The 19,558-nt window shown below is 35.7% G+C and overlaps 1 protein-coding gene across 3 annotated transcripts in view; it reads right to left on the reverse strand.

The window, feature by feature from the left end:
* Nucleotides 1–3,080: 3,080 nt before the first annotated feature.
* LOC115440733 overlaps nt 3,081–19,558 on the reverse strand; it is a 48,182-nt gene continuing 31,704 nt past the window's right edge. For all 3 annotated transcript variants that reach the window (XM_037437978.1, XM_037437975.1, XM_037437976.1), the window contains 14 exons: nt 16,965–17,180; nt 16,006–16,080; nt 14,963–15,155; nt 14,388–14,465; nt 13,889–14,013; nt 12,383–12,535; nt 10,770–10,903; nt 9,850–9,967; nt 9,365–9,489; nt 6,603–6,868; nt 5,606–5,670; nt 5,040–5,199; nt 4,384–4,580; nt 3,081–3,358 (listed from right to left, as the gene is read on the reverse strand). In XM_037437978.1, the coding sequence (XP_037293875.1) occupies nt 3,248–3,358; nt 4,384–4,580; nt 5,040–5,199; nt 5,606–5,670; nt 6,603–6,868; nt 9,365–9,489; nt 9,850–9,967; nt 10,770–10,903; nt 12,383–12,535; nt 13,889–14,013; nt 14,388–14,465; nt 14,963–15,155; nt 16,006–16,080; nt 16,965–17,180 (2,016 nt within the window). In that variant the 3' untranslated portion in view covers nt 3,081–3,247. The remainder of the gene's footprint in view (nt 3,359–4,383; nt 4,581–5,039; nt 5,200–5,605; nt 5,671–6,602; nt 6,869–9,364; nt 9,490–9,849; nt 9,968–10,769; nt 10,904–12,382; nt 12,536–13,888; nt 14,014–14,387; nt 14,466–14,962; nt 15,156–16,005; nt 16,081–16,964; nt 17,181–19,558) is intronic.

Raw genomic sequence — 19,558 nt, forward strand, 5'->3', positions numbered from 1 at the left:
ACCCTAAGTTTGACTGGGAGAGAATGTGTCTGGCATTAAGTCCGCCTAAATACATTTGTATATTAAATCGTCGACTGCTGGACAGAGGCCTGCCCTATTGAGCGCCACAGGGACCGGTTCTGGTCCGCCCTCATCCATCGGACTCCGGCGACCCTCACCAGATCGTCGGTCCATCTCGTGGGGGGCCTGCCTACGCAGCGTCTCCCGGCCCGGGCACCATGCCAGAACTTTTTTGTATTTTTATTGATTTTTTGTATTATTTAGTTACATTGATACATAAATAATTTGTATTATTAATACGGCACGAAAGTTTCAATGTCTCCCGACTTTTTCCTCAATCGCCTAAATGTAAAAGTGCACGTTTTTTATTGGCAGTTAACGTGCTAGAATATTAAAATATCCAATGAACTAAAAATAGCCTAAAATAAACGAAGATTTATTCAAACGCTAATTTGAATGCAGTAGCCGTCCGTCGTGGAGTGAAAATAAATATAAAATTAGAATTCACTTAGCACTTTTAATAAAATTGTAATAAGGATGAGTCGACATTGGCGAACACACCGCGTCATATTACAACTCTTAATACAAACGCCAGCGTGGGTTATCTAATGAAAAAAGAGGAAAGAAACATTAACTGCCACACGGAAAACATGGAACAAATAGATCTATAATTAAAAAAAAAACAAGGGAGAAATACAAAAATAGGTAATTAATTTAGCAAGAAAACTGAACTAAGTAATATACTTGATGCTGTTACAGCGCAAGAGTGGATACAGCATCAAAGCGCGTTTGGAGTGCGCAAACTTATGTGCACACACCCTTATCGTTAAATATCTCTCGTCTGGTAAATAACTTAAACGTCGGAACCACTCTGTCAACAAGTTCTTATTTATTGTGCCAAAAATACCTAATTAAGTTTATACGGTATGATAAAATATAAAACTTGTACGGCTAGCAAAAACATTTTGACTGAAGCATATTTTTTTCTATTAGGAGATTTTTATTCTAGTTTCCCAATAATATACATAATGTTATACTTAAATATATGCACAACAAAATATATAAAAATAACACAGCTAAAGAATTAGAAGGTGCCACATTGTAGTATAATATTATTGACACTTTCTTTAAAAAAGATTACTATCAAAACCATGCAAATATTGCACGGTTTAAAGCGCATTAAATTTTTATACCACCGTATAACGTGATGTGTGAAACTGACGTTCGTATTGTTCAATATAATTATTGAATAAATTGCTCAGTTTATAATTATCATAAAGAATAGAGCATCCATTTTGTTGATGATGTCAATTTATAAATTGTGATTTTCTCTGCTTTGTGTTTTAATTAACCCCTGGAATAACATGTCCATTTTGCGTTAAATATGCTTGGACACCGAAGCGTCACGTAAAATAAGCCCGGCATTCCTTTTACTTTGATTGCTGGTGACGAGATCAAAAGCTAATTTTATGGTGATTATAAGTTAAATAATAAGGAAGATTATATTTTTTGCTAAAGCAAATGAAAGCAGTACGACGTCCAGGCCTGAATCGCTCGACATTTTCTTTCGGAATGATCGAGAAGCCGCGCCATCAGCGGCGGGTTGGCTGACGCGATACAACCAACGGGATGAGCATGACTGCAGTATTACACCCACGCCGCGGCATGGTTCCGCTAATATTACGTCTCCGTTCCGCCCAGTCCGCTGTGTCGAAATCACTACAAATATAGACCCAGAAAACAGTCACACACGCACACCTTTTGTTTTGGTTTGAAAAAAAACTATTTTTACCAATTAATCAACTTTAAATTAATGCATTATAAAATGTCGTCAGTAAAATTCTCACCAGCTCAATTTTTTTTTTGCTGTCAGTACGTTCTTATTGATTCAATTCCATTCTCCCGTTTTCATGATCGCGAGGACACGAGCGTCGGAACTGTCATAAGCGGCTTAAAGTGGCTTTTAATCTGGATCGAAGTGCTTTTGATGCCGAGCTAAGAATTAAAAATGTAAGTCATAGATAAAATGGCTGTCACGGCTTACTTTCACGGATATATTAGATGTGGTAGAGGCATGATGAAGATATTTTTTTGGGTTTAGTACCTTAAAGGAACCGATGTAGGATCAATTTGCTTTCGATAAAGGTCATTTTTATCAGGAACATGTAGAGGTATCAAACTTATATCAAATACTCGGATTTACGGTCCCTTGCAATGGTGAAAAAATTATACTTGTAAGTCAACGGCATCAAAGATATGACTGTTTATATTGCATGTTTTGCGTTTTCACAAAGGAAAAATACTTAAAGTACTCCCCGCTGACCTACAATCATGAAATTTATCAAGAAGCAATATTATATAGCACATACAAAAAGAACGTGAAAACCATAAATATGTACTTTTATATACTAACATACCTTACCTACATATACGGAACCATCGTTGCGCGAGTGCAATTCGCACTTATCCGGTTTGTTTATAACATAAGCAGCTCGACCGGGGTTTTACCACTGTCGTGACAGAAAACCGACGTTAAATGTCTAGTTTCATGATGATATTCTCGCAAACCCAAACGACCGTAGTTATTAATTGCTATTACTTCTCTATGCTATGTGTGATCCTCTAGGGATTGTGGATGTTTATGTGCAGTGAAGATAACTTCATTAGATTCCCTAATCGCTGGTTTACCGGTTTGTATTCTATGCCATATTACTTCCTATTTCGCTTTTAACCGACTTTCAAAAGGAGGAAGTTCTCAATTCAACGTCTATTTTATTTGATTTATTTAATGTTAGCGTAAGAAAAACTTACTCCCTTTATACGTACTTGAGCTCACGTATGTATATTGATTTACATAAAACTTTTGCCTTATATATGTTCCACTGCCTGTGAAACTCCCCTGGGGAACATATTCCTAAATATTTTACTAGCATGTGAAATGTTGCTACAAACTAAACCTTTTTTGTTGACTGTATTACGATGACACTTGTCTTCCCTGTCAATATGCTAAATTAGAACTAAATATAAATACCAGACTAAACTAAGTTACAAATTATCAATCTTATTTATCCCAGATAATACAGCTTCATTTATTTGTTTCCAAAGATTCGTCAGTTGAATTTTAAATTGGATACATTGGTTAAAATTATGCTCTAAATAAAAAATATCTGTTGTTTAATAGTTATTGTTCTTGAACTATCATCAAGAAATAGACTTTCACAGGATTTATTTAATATATGATAAACAATCAAATTTTAGAAAATAATACTTCAGCTCTGTCAGTTATTATCTTCTTTGCGTCCGGGAAGAATGTAGTTATGTTACTCCAAGTGTCCAAACTCAAGGAGATTATAGTAACCTGAGAAGAGAAATCCAATTGAATGTCATTACTATGACTATACATTTAGTATATTTGTATATACTATGTTTTATATAATATCTACTGGTGGTAGGTCTCTGAGTGAGAGTCCGCCTGGGTAGGTAACAGCACAATGTCTATTTCTGCCGCCAAGCAGCAGTGTGTAGTCACTTTTGTGTTCCAGTTCGAAGGACATTGTAGTCAGTGTAGCTACTGGACATAATAAGACTTCACATCTCATGTCTCAGGATGGCGAGCGCAGTGGAATACCAAACAATACTTTGTATTGCAAGGTGTTGGATGGTGTTCCTATTGATTATGGGCGGTCGTATCGGTTACCATCAGGCGAACGGCAAGCTCGTCTCATCATTCAAAGCAATAAAGAAAATTGCCTATTTTAATATTCACTGATTTCCCATCCTAGTTTAGTATTTGAAACAAAACAAAGAGAATTGTTCAGTGGCATTAATATATCTGATTATCTGCCAAATTCAGTTATTGTCAATAACGATTCTAAAGCCAAATAGGAATCTGTTGATGGGTTCAAATCAATTGATGAATATGAAGTCAATTGTGTATGAATGGAAGTATTTGAACGTTGTAAATCCTCATTGAATACAAGTAATATGGCAAATATCGAATAATTAATTTGTAATAGCTAAGCAGAGGTCACAAGCTACATTAATAAGTGTCCTGTTTGAGGAGCAAGTCACCGGATTGTTAGTATCATGACAACAAATAGTGATGCAAAATCTACTATTCAGTAGGTGTAAATGTAATGTAGGTAATTCTACTGATATGAAATGGTGCAGTCAAACATCTTATTACTTAAAATAGATATCTAGAAGTGAATTGAAACACGTCATCTGTATCATCATCAGCATTTAGAAATTCTCTGCTGATCATAAGCCTAGTTTAGAAGGGACTTACATCATCTACATATCAGATATATTTTTCTTAACATCTCCTTGATAATACAGCGTAAATTGGAAGCTAAGTTTACTAATGTCGGTAGTCTTACTTACCTTAGTCTCAGCTCTATAAGAGAACTGATGTGTAATTCCTCGGTTCAAGCCTTGGAGTATTCCAAACACGTCGCCTGGACCGAGGAGTTCGTGTGTGGTCTCCGTAAGGTCGCTCCGTACTGAGACCACAGAGACCGTACCACTGTTCACCCAGTGCATGCGAGCCTCGCTCTCGCCTGCTACTACTACGTAGTTGCCTGGAAGTAATAAATAATATCAGTGCTGTCTTATACAGGGTCATTTTGAAATTGTGTTAATGAATACAACTACATACTGGTATTTACCTCTGCTAACATTGTGCCAAAATCATCCATGAATAACCAATATTTTTGAGCAAAAAATTTTTGTTGCTTGTGTCACATTGTTTCAATGCAGTAATCAGGCCAATAATCATTATGACCAAATTTAATTGATCGCTTTACTGGATCGTTTAGAATCTCTCCATCTCAGAATATATCTTAATATAATATGATTCATAAAAATGAAACATACACATAATATCACACAATTTTTTAAATAACTTCTCATCTTCAATAAATAATTTAGAATATAATATACAACTGTCTTACAAACATTTGTTTTAAAAACAGCCAAAAAATTAACCTTTCCACAAACTTCTCTATAAAGCCCTGCTTTTGTAAAAAGAAAATAAACACCTGGAAAATAAATTGCAAAGTCCAGCGCAGCGGTGAGCTGTCTTAGGAACGGCTCGCCCGTGTCAGAGAATAGGTAACAATTGCGCAAATGTTGGCCAAACATCGCCGACATGAGATCGCATCGCCTTACGTAAGGCGTTTGAGCTAGAAGAGCCGGTAACTGGAAACATACGTTAATTAAAAACGTTGGACTTGGCTTTTCATATTTGACTGAATAAGGCAGAATTTGTAGGTTATGTTGAATGATTTTTATAAAATAGTGTGACATGCTTCGCAGTTTTGTTATACCGTGATGGAATCGAAGATGAACAAAATATAGGAGAAGTATCATTAATATTAACAAAACTTTTTTTTATAATTTCTTATAATATACTTAAGTTAAGCTCTTAAAATTGGAGAATAATTAGAAACTATGATATAGGTACGTAAGCTGTTCATTTTACGTTAACTTTATTGTTGATATTAACGTAATTAATAAGAATGACGTTTTACGTGTTAACCGCATATAGCACTTCTCGTCTATGTACCCATAATTAATATTCTAAATAAGTACTTATAATTATTACCTGTCTCCCTCTCTCAGTTACCCACAACTGCTTGACATACTTCCAAAAATTCTTTAGTTGATAAGCTACAAAAAATAAATCATGAACATCAATGATACACTTTCGTAATGTATTAATTAATATTAATAGTTTAAAACCTTCGTAATATATTAATTAATATCAGTATTATAGACGAAACAACTCACTGAACCAAAAAAATGGTAATTTTTCACAAAACTGACAAATCATCAAAGGATCGTGACACGTCACGGCGTGCATAAATATTATAACATCAAACCAACGAACCGGAAAATGTCGCCAAGAAAATTTCCAAATGTTGCAAAAAACGTCCCTAATTTTACGCTTCGCTGGCAACATCAAATTAATTTATTTTATTGACTGCTGTTACATTTGAACACGATGTTCTTAAAGAGACATTTCGCTGATTACTACTGCGTTGATTTAAAAAGGAAAATCAAGTATTTTTCGGATTTTGTCAAAAAGATGTTGAGTCCCACTGGTATGAGACTTGTTTTAGCTGTCACGTCCAAGTCGTTTTTTATGAATGGGGACGAACACTTAGTAACTTATAGGAGTCTTTAGTTGACTAGTTTATAAATAAAAAAACACAAATGAAGGATTCTTCTTTTTGTAGCGGCCAATTTGGGTACTTCTTGCTACTAGTCCTTTGCCTAATGTCTACCCCTCCTTCGCGGCTGTGGTAATTAGAAAAGCTGTAGCAGTATTAGCTTTTCTAATCACCATTTTAAATAATCACGAGGTAAACTATGTCCTGTCTAAATGTAGAGTTTAAGTCAAGTTTTGTTTTGCGCACTAATGCGCGACACATTCAAATTCACATCATGATTTTGCTAACCCATTTTGTAATCATAGTAATTGTAATCCTTCTTCACTTTCCAAATTGCCATGGATTAGAGGACAATATCCCTAATACTATTAATATATGCTATGAGATTCTCTATATTATCCATTAACTTCATACTAAAATTGAACTTACCAGACAAACCCTGATTCTTCAACATATCAATTAACTCTTTGGTAACCTTCTCGTACGTATTCAAAGCATATTTGGTGGAGTAGGCAACTTGCGTGGAAGTGGCAACCACGATGGCTGCCAACATCTTACCACACACAAGGATTACGGCCATAATCACCATCGGTAGCAGCTCATCGATGACGAATTCATCACCTCCAGTGGTTGTTAGGACAGATACCACCACGTAGAACGATGTGGTGTAGTCCCAGCGATGTTGTGGTGTTTCTCTGTAAAGTTTCGTACAATCATTGTTTATGGATTGAAAAATGAGAAGAAAACCAGAAATATTCAAACAAGTATGTACATAAAATATAAACGGAAATAATTAAGGTTGAAAGCTTGCACAAGACTGAGATCCTGTTCTACATTTAATTAAATCGGAACCCAAAAGACAGAATGCCAGACTTCAGAACACTGAGCTCATTCTGGTTAGTTAAGACCGTCAACAGCCAAAACAAAAATAGTATAATTGTAAAGGAGAATGCCCATTTTTGTATGAAAGTTGGGCTACGCTTGCGTCTGTACAAAACCTTCACTAAACTATAGGAAATATATCCTAAATCTTATACAAATTGAAAACAATTGGATATTCGATGGGAGTTCGGAGTAATCAGAATTTTAATAACTCGGTTATTTTGAGGGTTAAGTATGGAGTGCAATAATGTACGGTAGAAATTACCTACGTGCCTAATTAAGTTCAATATTGCAGTAGCTACTTGATAATGCTATAAACAATTATTGGACATTCTTTTCACTTAGCATTAATCGCCCTTATAAGAAACTGATAGGTATTAACATATCTGATGAGACGAAGCTCCAATAAAACTTCTAAGATAGTATAGCGGAATATTAGTTTTTCCACTGAGCATATACTACCCGACCCTTTGTGTAAGTACATATTTTTCTGACTTATGACTTATTCTATTACGTGGATTAACTTAATCTTTATTTTCACCTACCATTATCTCATTTCAATATGGAGTCAACACATATTGTAGAACAGATTCACCTTAGTTTTTATGACCGGCCTTATGCCTGACGCCAACCCCTTTGGAGGATTCCGATCCCAGGCAAGTCATGTTAGAAACACCGAGATAAAATCTTGATTGGCCTGGAAATCGAACAGGAACCCAGGAACTAACTTCACAGCCTGATTAGGCTAATAGTTACTTATCATAGGAAAAGAAAAATAAAACAAGAAATACGAAATCCGATGTATATTTTTATATAGATGTGTATTTTTGATAGATATGGCTTCCCAGAAAACAAACAAGAACTTGATGTGGCCGCAACACGCTTATAATACTGCCGAAATGAGTGAATGACTTCTTGCAGTGCTGGTCGGATCATGTCATGTTGCTGTTGTCTGTGAACCTCTCTATTAACTGATCTCCAGCAGGCAGCACAAATTAATTCCAGCCTTGAAACCTAAAATATAATGTAGAAGTTGAGTAAACATGTTCAGATTATTATTATTGTTAAACTGTTTTCTTTAGTTTTTGCAAGATTTTTCCCACATTGCGGGTAGGTTAATAATAATCTACATAACTCTACAAACTGGATAGCTTGTCTAAGAAATATACTTATCGTTGCTGTGGCATCGCAATGGTGCAGTTAATACACCGCCGGGATATGTCGTCTTGATTAACAGTCCTGGGTCTAGGCTCTAGACGACATTGTGCTGCTAACTAAAAGCCTCCCGTCTCAAAGTTCGGAGCACACACTATACACCTTGTTTCTAAACAGTGAATTTCTCGACTCAACATTAAAATACATAAGAATAACACTAAAAAATATTTTCATTCAGACAAATCTAAAGTGTCAAAATGTCATTAATTTCAGTTGCCAGTGTAATAAAAATCAGTACCCATATATTCATTTAATTAAAAATAAAGTCCAGACATGTTTTAGCTGACTTTAGTATTTCTGTCAATGCAAGTACAAGTCGCCATTTGTTTGTTTTTAGAAGGATTAATATTTTATCTTTTTTACCAGCTAGTTGGAGTTTGATCATAATTATTAAGTAAAATATATTTTTTTTATAACAATATTTTTGTTTAATGAATAATATATTTAATCCATATATTATAGATTCAAGTACAACCACATTTATTGTGCATATAAACTTTTTTATTCCATTTAAAAGGGGAATTTGTTATAAATTGGTATCAATTCGCCATATATTCATTATATTATCCGTTGTTTGATTTGCATCAATTAATCAACTTTTTTTTTCATATCTTTAAAACCCCTATTTGCTCATGACTGATATAAATACAAATGAAGTAATAATTAAAATTATGATTTTACATGGTTATTTGGTTAAGACGCATGACTGACGCAAAGATAGCCTGGTTTTGGGCATTGTCCTTTAGGTAGATATGTAACTGACTTTTCGAATGACCAACACCAGAGTCCTTCCCGTGACCACGATGGCTGCAAAATCTTCGAAAGGTGGGAAAAAAAAATGAGAAAACTGCGATAAGATCCGTGAATAATTTTATTTCGCCAGAAATAATTGGTTTTCAAATACTGAATTTATCATGGTTAGACATATCGCATAAAAGACAATTTAGCTCACAATTAGGACTTGTATTTCACTCAAATGATTTCCTACCATATCGCATAAAAAATAATTTGGTTCAGAATTAGCACTTGGTACTTTACTCAAATTACTTCCTTAAAACTATTTACATATATAGTATAAATGTAATATAACTTACTCGTCAACCAAATGTATTTTCAACGTGCGTATGATGTTTATGGGGGCCGTGGCCATCAACGACACGAGCCAAATGCAAGTGAACGTGTGGATCAACAAGATTACCACAATCATAGTCATTGCACACTGGAATCAACGAAATGGAATGACACATTCTAATGAGGCAATTCTTGACATTTGTAAGTAATATTTTCTTGAAGTTTTGCGAGTGAAATTATTGATGACCAGCTGATGGATAGACGGTCGGTGTATTAACATAAAAAAAGTATAAATATATAATAAGGATTAGAAAAGGAAAGAAATGTTGATTGGAGTGCTATTAATTATATTCTTAATATCCGTCATGTTTAACATGATAAATATGTTACATAAATTGACCAAAGTTAAGTTGTACGAAAAAATAACCGAAAAATTTACTATACTACTACTACTATTATTTTATTTCTATATTTGTAGCTTCTAAGTATTCAAAGTTGTACAGCTCACCTGTAAAATAGTTAGATTGTTTGTGAGCTCAGCAGATGTCTGACGATAGAATTGGAACAAATATTTCAAGCGGAACAGTTTGTTTGCGCGTAGATAATGCATTAACCTCACTGGATTTCTGTAAAGTTCGTTAGTTAAAGTCAAATTTACATAACAATTTGTACGCCGCAGTCGCAATCAGTCGATAAAGTTTCCATTAAATTGTTTATTTTTGAGTGCGCTGAACTTATGTTGTATTTTTAGTGCACACTTCGCACAGCGGTAGCAGTGGTATAATCCTGCTACACGTGGCCCAAAAGGAGACATTCCGTTTCGAATCATGTCTATCTGACATTTTAGGGGATAATACATCGCCTTGTCTTAATTGGATGTACCCTAGTTGATCCCTAAAGGCGCTACAGCGATTATTCCACTATACACGTGATTGTCGCCATTCTGCTGAAGATACATATGTCCTTATAATATTATATTACTGCACAGAGTTTTATAAAACTAAGTGCCTATTTCACAAGTTTCAAGAAAATTATATTTGGCATTTATCATATTAAACAGATAATGTAGATAGTACTGATTTTAATACTATTTATTTGGGAGCATAAATTAGAGTGTAACTTTTATATTTAATCATCTTACACATTTATGTGACGTAGCATTTACTCAGATGATGGGAAACGGGTTGTCTAATGTACTCAAATAGGTACTTTAAGCTATAGAATAGTTTGCTGGCATAAGTGTTCATTTATAACGTGTGAATATTACATTTGGGTTTTATCTCCACATCAGGTACATCGAAGCCATTTTGGCGCGCTAATTTATAAAAAAGTTGGATATGCGTAGTGTTGATACGCTTTACGGTTGAGATTATCATTTCTCGCTCTTTAATAACTTAAAAACGAAATGATAGGTGTATATAAACTTACGATGAACAAAAGGCGAACAGTTCGAGCGGTAGCAGGACCAGCACGTCAGTCCAAACCCATATTTTATGTTTGAAATATCTCTTGCGACACTTCGCTGCATCCATTATAAGTTCGCCGTGTTTGCTGATGTAACTCTAAGGGATGTATTTGTTTATTTATGATTCCACGTATGATATATCGATTCTATAGGCTTCGTAAAAATACGTTTATGACTTTTTTGCATAATCCTTTTGCTACTTTTTATAGGAGTTAAACCTTAATGCTTTGATAATAGTAATTTTACAAAATAAAGCGAGTTATTTGATGCTTGAAGTCAAAATTATTTCAATGCGAAATAAGTCGAAAATGACTTGCTTTTACAGGAAAATTACGGATCAAGAGTGTTAGAAAGAGGACGAAAATTATTATATTAGGCATTCAGCGTACTTTTTGACGGCACGAAAACCGACAGCTAGCCAACTACTACCGTCTTTCTGGTACTATCGTATACCGTAAATCCACAGACAAATCTGCCTACTCTACCATAATAAACAACTTCAAATAAGCAATCAATACCGTAAACCACAAATCCATAAACAAATCTGCCTACTCTACCATAATAAACAACTTCAAATAAACAATACGTTGTAATTTATTTTTTGTTAATAAATTAACCAAAGAAAGAGCAACGGGAATAGAAGCAAAACTAGGAGTGACCGCTCCCGTAGGATCGACACCTGTGGGACCTTATTTAATTAGTCTGGAGAAGTTTAAGTTCGAAGTTCAGGACAAACTGTTGAGTGCAGTTAGCATTGAATCGGGCGACTAATGACATTTATTGGAGCTTTGGGTAACGTATTCGGGGTTCATGACTTGAGATTAATTAATCTCTTTACTGATTGTGACGGTGGAATAGAATAATGATTTCTTATGTTTACGCGAATATTAAAATAAAATAAAACTATTTTACGGATCGGCTAAACTAAGTAACTAATATCCGTAGATTGGGTTTATTTTGGGGGAATACAATATTAATTTTAATAACTATGTTGATTAAGAACTGATTTTTCAATAATGAAATAAAACTGCTGGTGAAAGGCTATATTTATATGTGCCCACATAGCAACCACCGTTCACCGCCATAGTGACCCACGTTTAATTTTAACCTTAACCTTAACCTCCTAGCCGAATTTCGACCACGGCGGCCAGTCTCAACGGAGATCAGCCAGGTACGCAGGATACATTATAGTGCACAAGTGTGTGCGCAATACACAGTTGCACTCTCTGTTCCTTCACACTCATAGTTCGGTGAGACGGCAAGCCGACGTTACCGGAGAGAGATCTGACGCAGAACCAAGGGCTTTACGTTCTTTCCGAGGCACGGGGGTATCACACCGCCCACTTCCTGACTCCGAGCTGCGAGTGAGTAATTTTTAAGACGGAAAATCCCAGTCACTATTATTTTAGCCCGACCCAGGATTCGAACCCAGGACCTCAGCACGTTAGTCGTACTTGTACCATGTACAATTACAACTACGTCACCGAGCAATCAATTTGTTTATTTAACACTACAGTCATCTTTAAATAATATTACAATATAGCTAAATTAAAAATATTACAATACATATACTCACTTTGTGCATTGTCAAGCATATTCTCACATAGAAAAATATATCAAAAGCGGCTTGCATCCAGAATATAAGGTAGCAATCGTTCAAAGTAACCATCTCGTAAAGACAAGTCGCGTAGTTTGTAGTCGCAATTATACATGTTACATAACCAAAGGTCTGCAAAGATTTAGCCACGCAATTAATGGTTAGGGATCTTGGACTCTAATTACTTTAAAGACTTAAGGATTATTGCACCATCTTCAAGTGTTTCAACCAGGAGATGAGACAGCTAAATAAAAAGGACAGGCAAAGGGTCAGTGCTATGTAATATAATATTTTTTTTTACATATAAAATATTGGTAGATTTACAGCAACTTTCTGAAATGAAACTTCTTTAGAATCGTTGTGATTTGAAATTCGATGAAACAACTTGATGATATTTGAAAAAGGAACAGCGTTTAACTAGCCTGCATGCTACATTTTTCATTCTTTCATTCAATTGTCAGTATAATAGCGCGAATTTCTGTTTAAATATTACTTCATTTAGTAAAAATATTGTGAAAAATATATTTTCAATATCAAAAATCATATTACTAATTCTCTTTATATAAGAGTTTAAGCCCTTTTAACATCGGAACTTTGTAAGCCTAATGAGAGTCGACATCAAGCAGGCGGCCGCTCATACTATAAGCCAAAACTTTGCTGCAAAATTATTAAAAATATATTGCAAATTTTCGTATATGATATTTTAATATCTCATTTTATGAAATGGGATCAAGAATATAATTTTAATAAATATAATCTATTATGAAATTATCATTACTAATAAGTTAAATCCAATTATACATTTACACAATTGTTTTTGGAATTAAATGGCAAGGCGAACATGTCGCTCGCCTAATAATAAACGATACGGCACATTAGATGCTGCAATATGTTCAGAGAGAGGGATAGAGTACTGAAATGAAATGAAATAATTTATATGAACCTGTAAAATGTTATACATTATTTAGATTCCGTCAATATTAACTCTAACACCAGTTCGGAAAGCAGTTCCCAGTACAGAAGAAAAAAGCTCTGGTGTTGCTCTTTTCAAAATAATCAAGTAGCTGAGATATGTTAAGTCTCATAATCCCTAGTAATTGCGCTGGATACAATGTCCCTCAAACCGGGACACAACAATGCTTGCACACTACTGCTTGGCGGTAGAAATAGACAATACGATGGTACCTACCCAAACGGGCCCTCACATACGAGAAACCTACGACCAATTTTTTTTATTATTATATGACACCTATGTTCTGGACATTTAAACACCTATAATCATCGTAAAAATCAACAGACACCTCATTTATCAAAATCGGTTCACAAAAAACGACGTTAGAATAAAACATCATTACATTCATACACAGGGTTTCAATACCATTACCCTTCCTTCGCCGATGTCGGGTAAAAACCATCTAAACTAGACAACAATTACATCCACGAGTACCAGGAGCGCATAAAACGAAAGAGCTTCGCAATAATTACCTGAAATAACAGAGTGCCGGGCCGCAGCAAATTAGTAGCGTGCGTGTAGCTCTGGTAGGTCATCACGCTGGCCGACGACTTCGCTTGGCTCATGTTCGAATGGGAGCTACGGAGGGACAGCTGCCCTGTAACGGGACGCTAATGAACGACCTTTGAGAACACGATTACGCGATCTGGTGTTACCATTGTTTTTGGAATAGGAATTGATTTGGTTAAGGAAGAGAGATAACAATTTTATTTTATTATTTTAGATTTTTTTTTATTTGTATAGCTACTACCCTAATGTACTGTTTTAATGACGAGCACCTACTATGTTCTATCTCTGCAACACCTCAGGTTGACTGGTAGAGAATGCCTCTGGCATTAAGTCCGCTTTTACATGGCTGAAAACTACGCGATAAATTAACAACTATGGGATGAAAAAAGAAAAAAGGGAAAAGAAAACATTTGCAAAAATAGACCTTAACAATATAATTTCAAAGTATAATAAAATTGTAACCTGTTAATTCAAATCTGCTGGAACCGCTTCTAGAATCAAATGCCGATTCTAAAGACATTATATCAACTTCTGAATCATCTGTAAATATGACATTATGATAATATAATATGACTATATAATTACTAAATTTACTGTCTCGATAGCGTAGTTGTATAGCGTGCGCAAGATGACCTCCGCTCTGAGGTCCCGGGATCGAATCATGGATTGAGCAAAGTGATATTAGGTGTTTTTTCAGTATCAGCTAAACCTGAAATTTGGGCGATATGGCGATAGGGTTGCGCCCTATCACATTATGGGATGGAAAATAGGAACCTGATGACACTACTGCCCACCCCTTCAGAGATAGAGGCGTAATATGTGTGTTGTCGACGTTGCTCTAACACCAGTGATACTTTGTAATTCAAGGTGTTGGATGGTATCTCTACTGTTTATGGCCGGTCATATCGCTTACTATCAGGCGACCGGCAAGCTCGTCTCGTCATTCAAAACAATAAAAAAAACTTTTTACATATTATGTAGATACTTAATTAAAGTTAGACTAAACAAAATTTTTATAAAAGATCAACCGTACGAACCCGATGAAGTTTCATCATTGAAATCCATAGTAATGGGTAAAATATAATCTCTTGATACTTCAAAAGCCTTGCTCAAAGGCTCCTGGATCTTCGGATAATACTTAACTAGGTTGAGGAAAGTCTGGCTGGGTATTACGAGCAAGTCTAAACTTCTGCTGGCGTATATAGTTACTTCCGAACACGATATTGGTTGCTGGAATGCATATGTATATAGGAATAGTTAATTTAAGAAGGATTTATTTTGTTTGTGTTGCTGGCTGGTTATAAAAAAGAAAAAACGAGAAATGAAAGTTGAAATAAGAACGTATGAAGAACATAATATAAGATAACAATTAATAATAAAATTATTCAGAAGAAGTTAGCTATTTTTCAATTTTTTCATCCCACATCATTATACATGTTCTAAGTTTGTGTCGAATAATCTTTGAAATGGCTGATTTTGTCATTTTTATCAGCAAGTAGAGAAGTTTTCATAGTCAAGTTTTTTTGGTAAATAATATAAATGAAATTGAAGTATAAGTACATGTAATTAAAACTTGCGTTAAGTAAGTATGTAGGACATAATAAAAAAATTCAAAAGGTCACAATAATAAAATAATGAAATATAAGTACATATAACGTTATTAAATATAAATATATGCAAACAAATCTTGTGTTAAGTATTCAAGATAAAACCCGATAAAAAAGGATGTCACAACAACCGACATGGAAACGAATATTATTAGATGATACAACCATTTGCCTTAATACGAGAAATGAACCTGTGACCCAATAATATACTCGACGAACACAGACAAAATCTAATAATCCTATAAATATAATACAACAAACAAGTTATAACAAATTCACACTCTGCCGATACTTGATTACGTTCATGGCTCTATAAACCAATATTCCTTCGCCTCACTGGAAAATAATTGACCGAATTTCGACCACAAGCGATACTAATAAATTCAAACATCCCAAATATGTTCACGTATCGAAAAACGTTCGGCAGCATAATTTCACTTAATGAACAAAGTTTACGGTATTCGGGTACTCACGCCGGTGAAATTCCCGAACATGCCACCGGGGCCCATGCAGGTGATCATTTCGTTGTATGAAGTTAGGACGTCCACCTGAAATATTTTTTTTTTTTTTATAATCGGGCGCGACAAAGTGTCCGCACTGCGCCTGGTAAGTGGAGTGGGAGAGTTGATTACCCCTTGGCAGTTGACAAAATTATGCCGGCCTGTTGCAAGTATACACAGGCCGATCCCGGAACGCGACACACTTACGTGAGTCACTATATAGCGGCTTTTAACAGCTTGTGTACGATGGTCGATATCCGGGCGGATATAAATTATATCCTACTACCAGCAAAAAAAGTTAAGAAGCTAGCTGATATGTTTGCCTTTCTAGTGTCATCCCACAAGAAAAAATATTGTGACCCATTAATCAGAATTGATCTCGTTGGCTCTTATGACGCAAGGTTGGAAAATGTTTGACTAATGAGGAATAATAATATGCAAACAAAATTGTTAACGCGAAAATTAGTAAACAAAAAGCTGTGTTTTTTAGTAATAATGAATATACATACATACATACATAACATCACGCATTTTATCCCCGAAGGGGTATGCAGAGGCGCACTAGGGCACCCACTTTTCGCCAAGTATGTTCCGTCCCATGATGTGATAGGAGGCGAGCCTATCGCCATATCGGGCACAAATTCCAGACTCCGGGCTGATACTGAGCAGAAAAACCCAAATATCACTTTGCCCGACCCGGGATTCGAACCCAGGACCTCAGAGCGCTATTATACCGGACATGCAATACAATTACGCCACCGAGGCAATCGGAACCAATAATGTATATAGGTATTCATAAACATCTGTGCCTCTCTACACACACTGCAGATTAAGGCAGTACTTAGTACACTCAAGTTTAACTAAAAACATGACACCAAATTACTTAGTTTTTATAATTAGTACTTTATCATTTAAAAGCCTTAAACGCTTACCTTCCCTCGATATATAATATAAATATAAGGCTGTACATCCTTGCATTGTATAACAGTGTCTCCCTTCAGAAAGTACATTTCGTTGAGATGCTGCGTGACAACCCTGATGAACGATCGCTCCACTTTCCCGAACAAAGGGACTTCACGCAAAGCCCGTTCATACATGAACACTAAGGTGTCTTCCATCAAAGCAGAGTTCAGCCGGCGGCATATCAGCTATAAATATAGTTATACTTGTTCATAAAGGTCTAGGCGTTGCTAGCGGCTTCACTCGCGCGAGAAGCCTTTCCGCTACAAAACTTCCTAAATCATTGTAACATTCATAGCCGATCTTGATCTATTTAATATAAGATCTGCTAAATCTGAAGCATAAGTAAGCGGCGATAGCCTAGTTGGGTGTGGAACGGACTGCGAAGACGAATGTCCGTAGGTTCAAATCCCAAGGGCACACACCTCTGACTTTTCTAAAATCATGTGTGTGTTCTTTGTGAATTTATCGTTCGCTTTAACGGTGAAGGAAAACATCGTGAGGAAACCTGCACATCTAAGAAGTTCTCTATAGGAATTTCGAAGGTGAGTGAAGACTACCAATCCGCACTAGGCCAGCGTGATGGACTAAGGCCTAATCCCTCTCAGTAGTAGAGGAGGCCCATGCTCAGCAGTGGGCAAGTATATAATACAGGGCTGATATTATTATTATATATATTAAATCTGAAGTGGCTATCATTCCAAGGCGAACGCTCACTGTAGTTACCGTAAGGTGAGCGAATACTAAAATCAAAGTAAGCGATACATATTTCTGCGCAGTCAGTGCAATTCATTAATCATTTTTAATGTATTTTGTAATGCCACTCTATATCTACTTACCGTAGTTTCTAGGGGCGTCATAAATCATCGCTATTCGCATCCCGACTGGTATTGCTGAATTATTACCGTGCCGTTCCGTAAAATCATTTTAAAATCTTTTTCGCATCTTGCTATGAAAATGCGTGTGTCTTATATTGCGCTAGCTAACGGCTTATTGGATTTTGTAATTGCGTTTAAATAAAACACATATAACGCTTTTCTACCCAAAGGAGTAGGCAGTGGTACATCTACATCACTTTTCGCCATGTGTGTTCCGTTCCATAATTGCTGTTATGTGTAATGAGAAATGTAAGAATGATGTGTGATGTGAATGATAAATTTTAATACGTAGGTTGCATATTAAAATTTAAAGTTTTCGAAGTTATGCGAAGACTGCTATTTCGTATTAGAATAGCATACAAACGTATGCCATCACTTGCTTTTGATCCTTGTTAACTGCAGCGAGCGTTAGATTACTGACTAAATAATATTAAAAAAAATCGAATGTTACAGTCATACTGTTTACTGTTAATATTACTGTTTTACTGGTGCTAGTCCAGTTTTATAAGGACACTAGCTTTTGCTCGCGGCTCCGCCCGCGTTATAAAGTTTTTCAGGCTAAAGTTTTCCATTATAAAAGTAGTAGTTTCCCGGGAGCCTATGTTCTTCCCAGGGTTTCAAACTGTCTCCATACCAAAGTTCATCTTAATACGTTGGGTAGTTTTTGAGTTTAAGACGTTCAGGCAGACAGATGTAGCGGGGGACTTTGTTTTATAATAAATTTTTGTATAACTTTTTAAGAGGAACAATCCCGTCATACATCATTGTTGCATAACTTTAACCGTTTACGCAGCGCACGCAACGGAATCTCTCAAAACTAATAAATTGTCCCCGTATTTGCAACATGTTTCATTACTGCTCCGCTCCTATTGGTATATAGCGTGATGATATACAGTCTATAGCACCCCACAAATAAAGGGCTATCCAACACAAAACGATTTTTTAGTTCAAACTGGTAGTTCCTGAGATTAGCCATTACTGCTCCGCTCCTATTGGTCATAGCGTGATGATATATAACTTTGAGCACTCCACAAACAAAGGACTATTCAACACAAAAATATTTTTTCAGTTCGAATCGGTAGTTCCTGAGATTAGCCATTACTGCTCCGCTCCTACTGAATATAGCGTGATGATATATAGCCTATAGCTCTCCACGAACAAAGGGCTATCCAACGCAAAAGATTTTTTTAGTTTGGACCGGTAGTTCCTGAGATTAGCCATTACTGCCCCGCTCCTATTGGGTATAGCGTGATGATATATAGCCTATAGCACTCCACGAACAAAGGGCTATCCAACGCAAAAAGAATTTTTCAGTTTGGACCGGTAGTTCCTGAGATTAGCCATTACTGCCCCGCTCCTATTGGGTATAGCGTGATGATATATAGCCTATAGCACTCCACGAACAAAGGGCTATCCAACGTAAAAAGAATTTTTCGGTTTGGACCGGTAGTTCCTGAGATTAGCGCGTTCAAACAAACAAACAAACAAACAAACAAACAAACAAACAAACAAACAAACAAACTCTTCAGCTTTATATAATAGTATAGATAATAGTATAGAAGTATAGATTAGTCGGTGTAACTACTGGGCATTATAAAACTTAACATCTCATGTCTCAGGATGGCGAGCGCAATGGAATACCAAACAATGCTTTGTAATTCAATGTGATGGATGGTGTTTCTATTGTT

The sequence above is a fragment of the Manduca sexta genome, chromosome 12, assembly GCF_014839805.1.
Source record: "Manduca sexta isolate Smith_Timp_Sample1 chromosome 12, JHU_Msex_v1.0, whole genome shotgun sequence".
NCBI classification, from domain to species: domain Eukaryota; kingdom Metazoa; phylum Arthropoda; class Insecta; order Lepidoptera; family Sphingidae; genus Manduca; species Manduca sexta.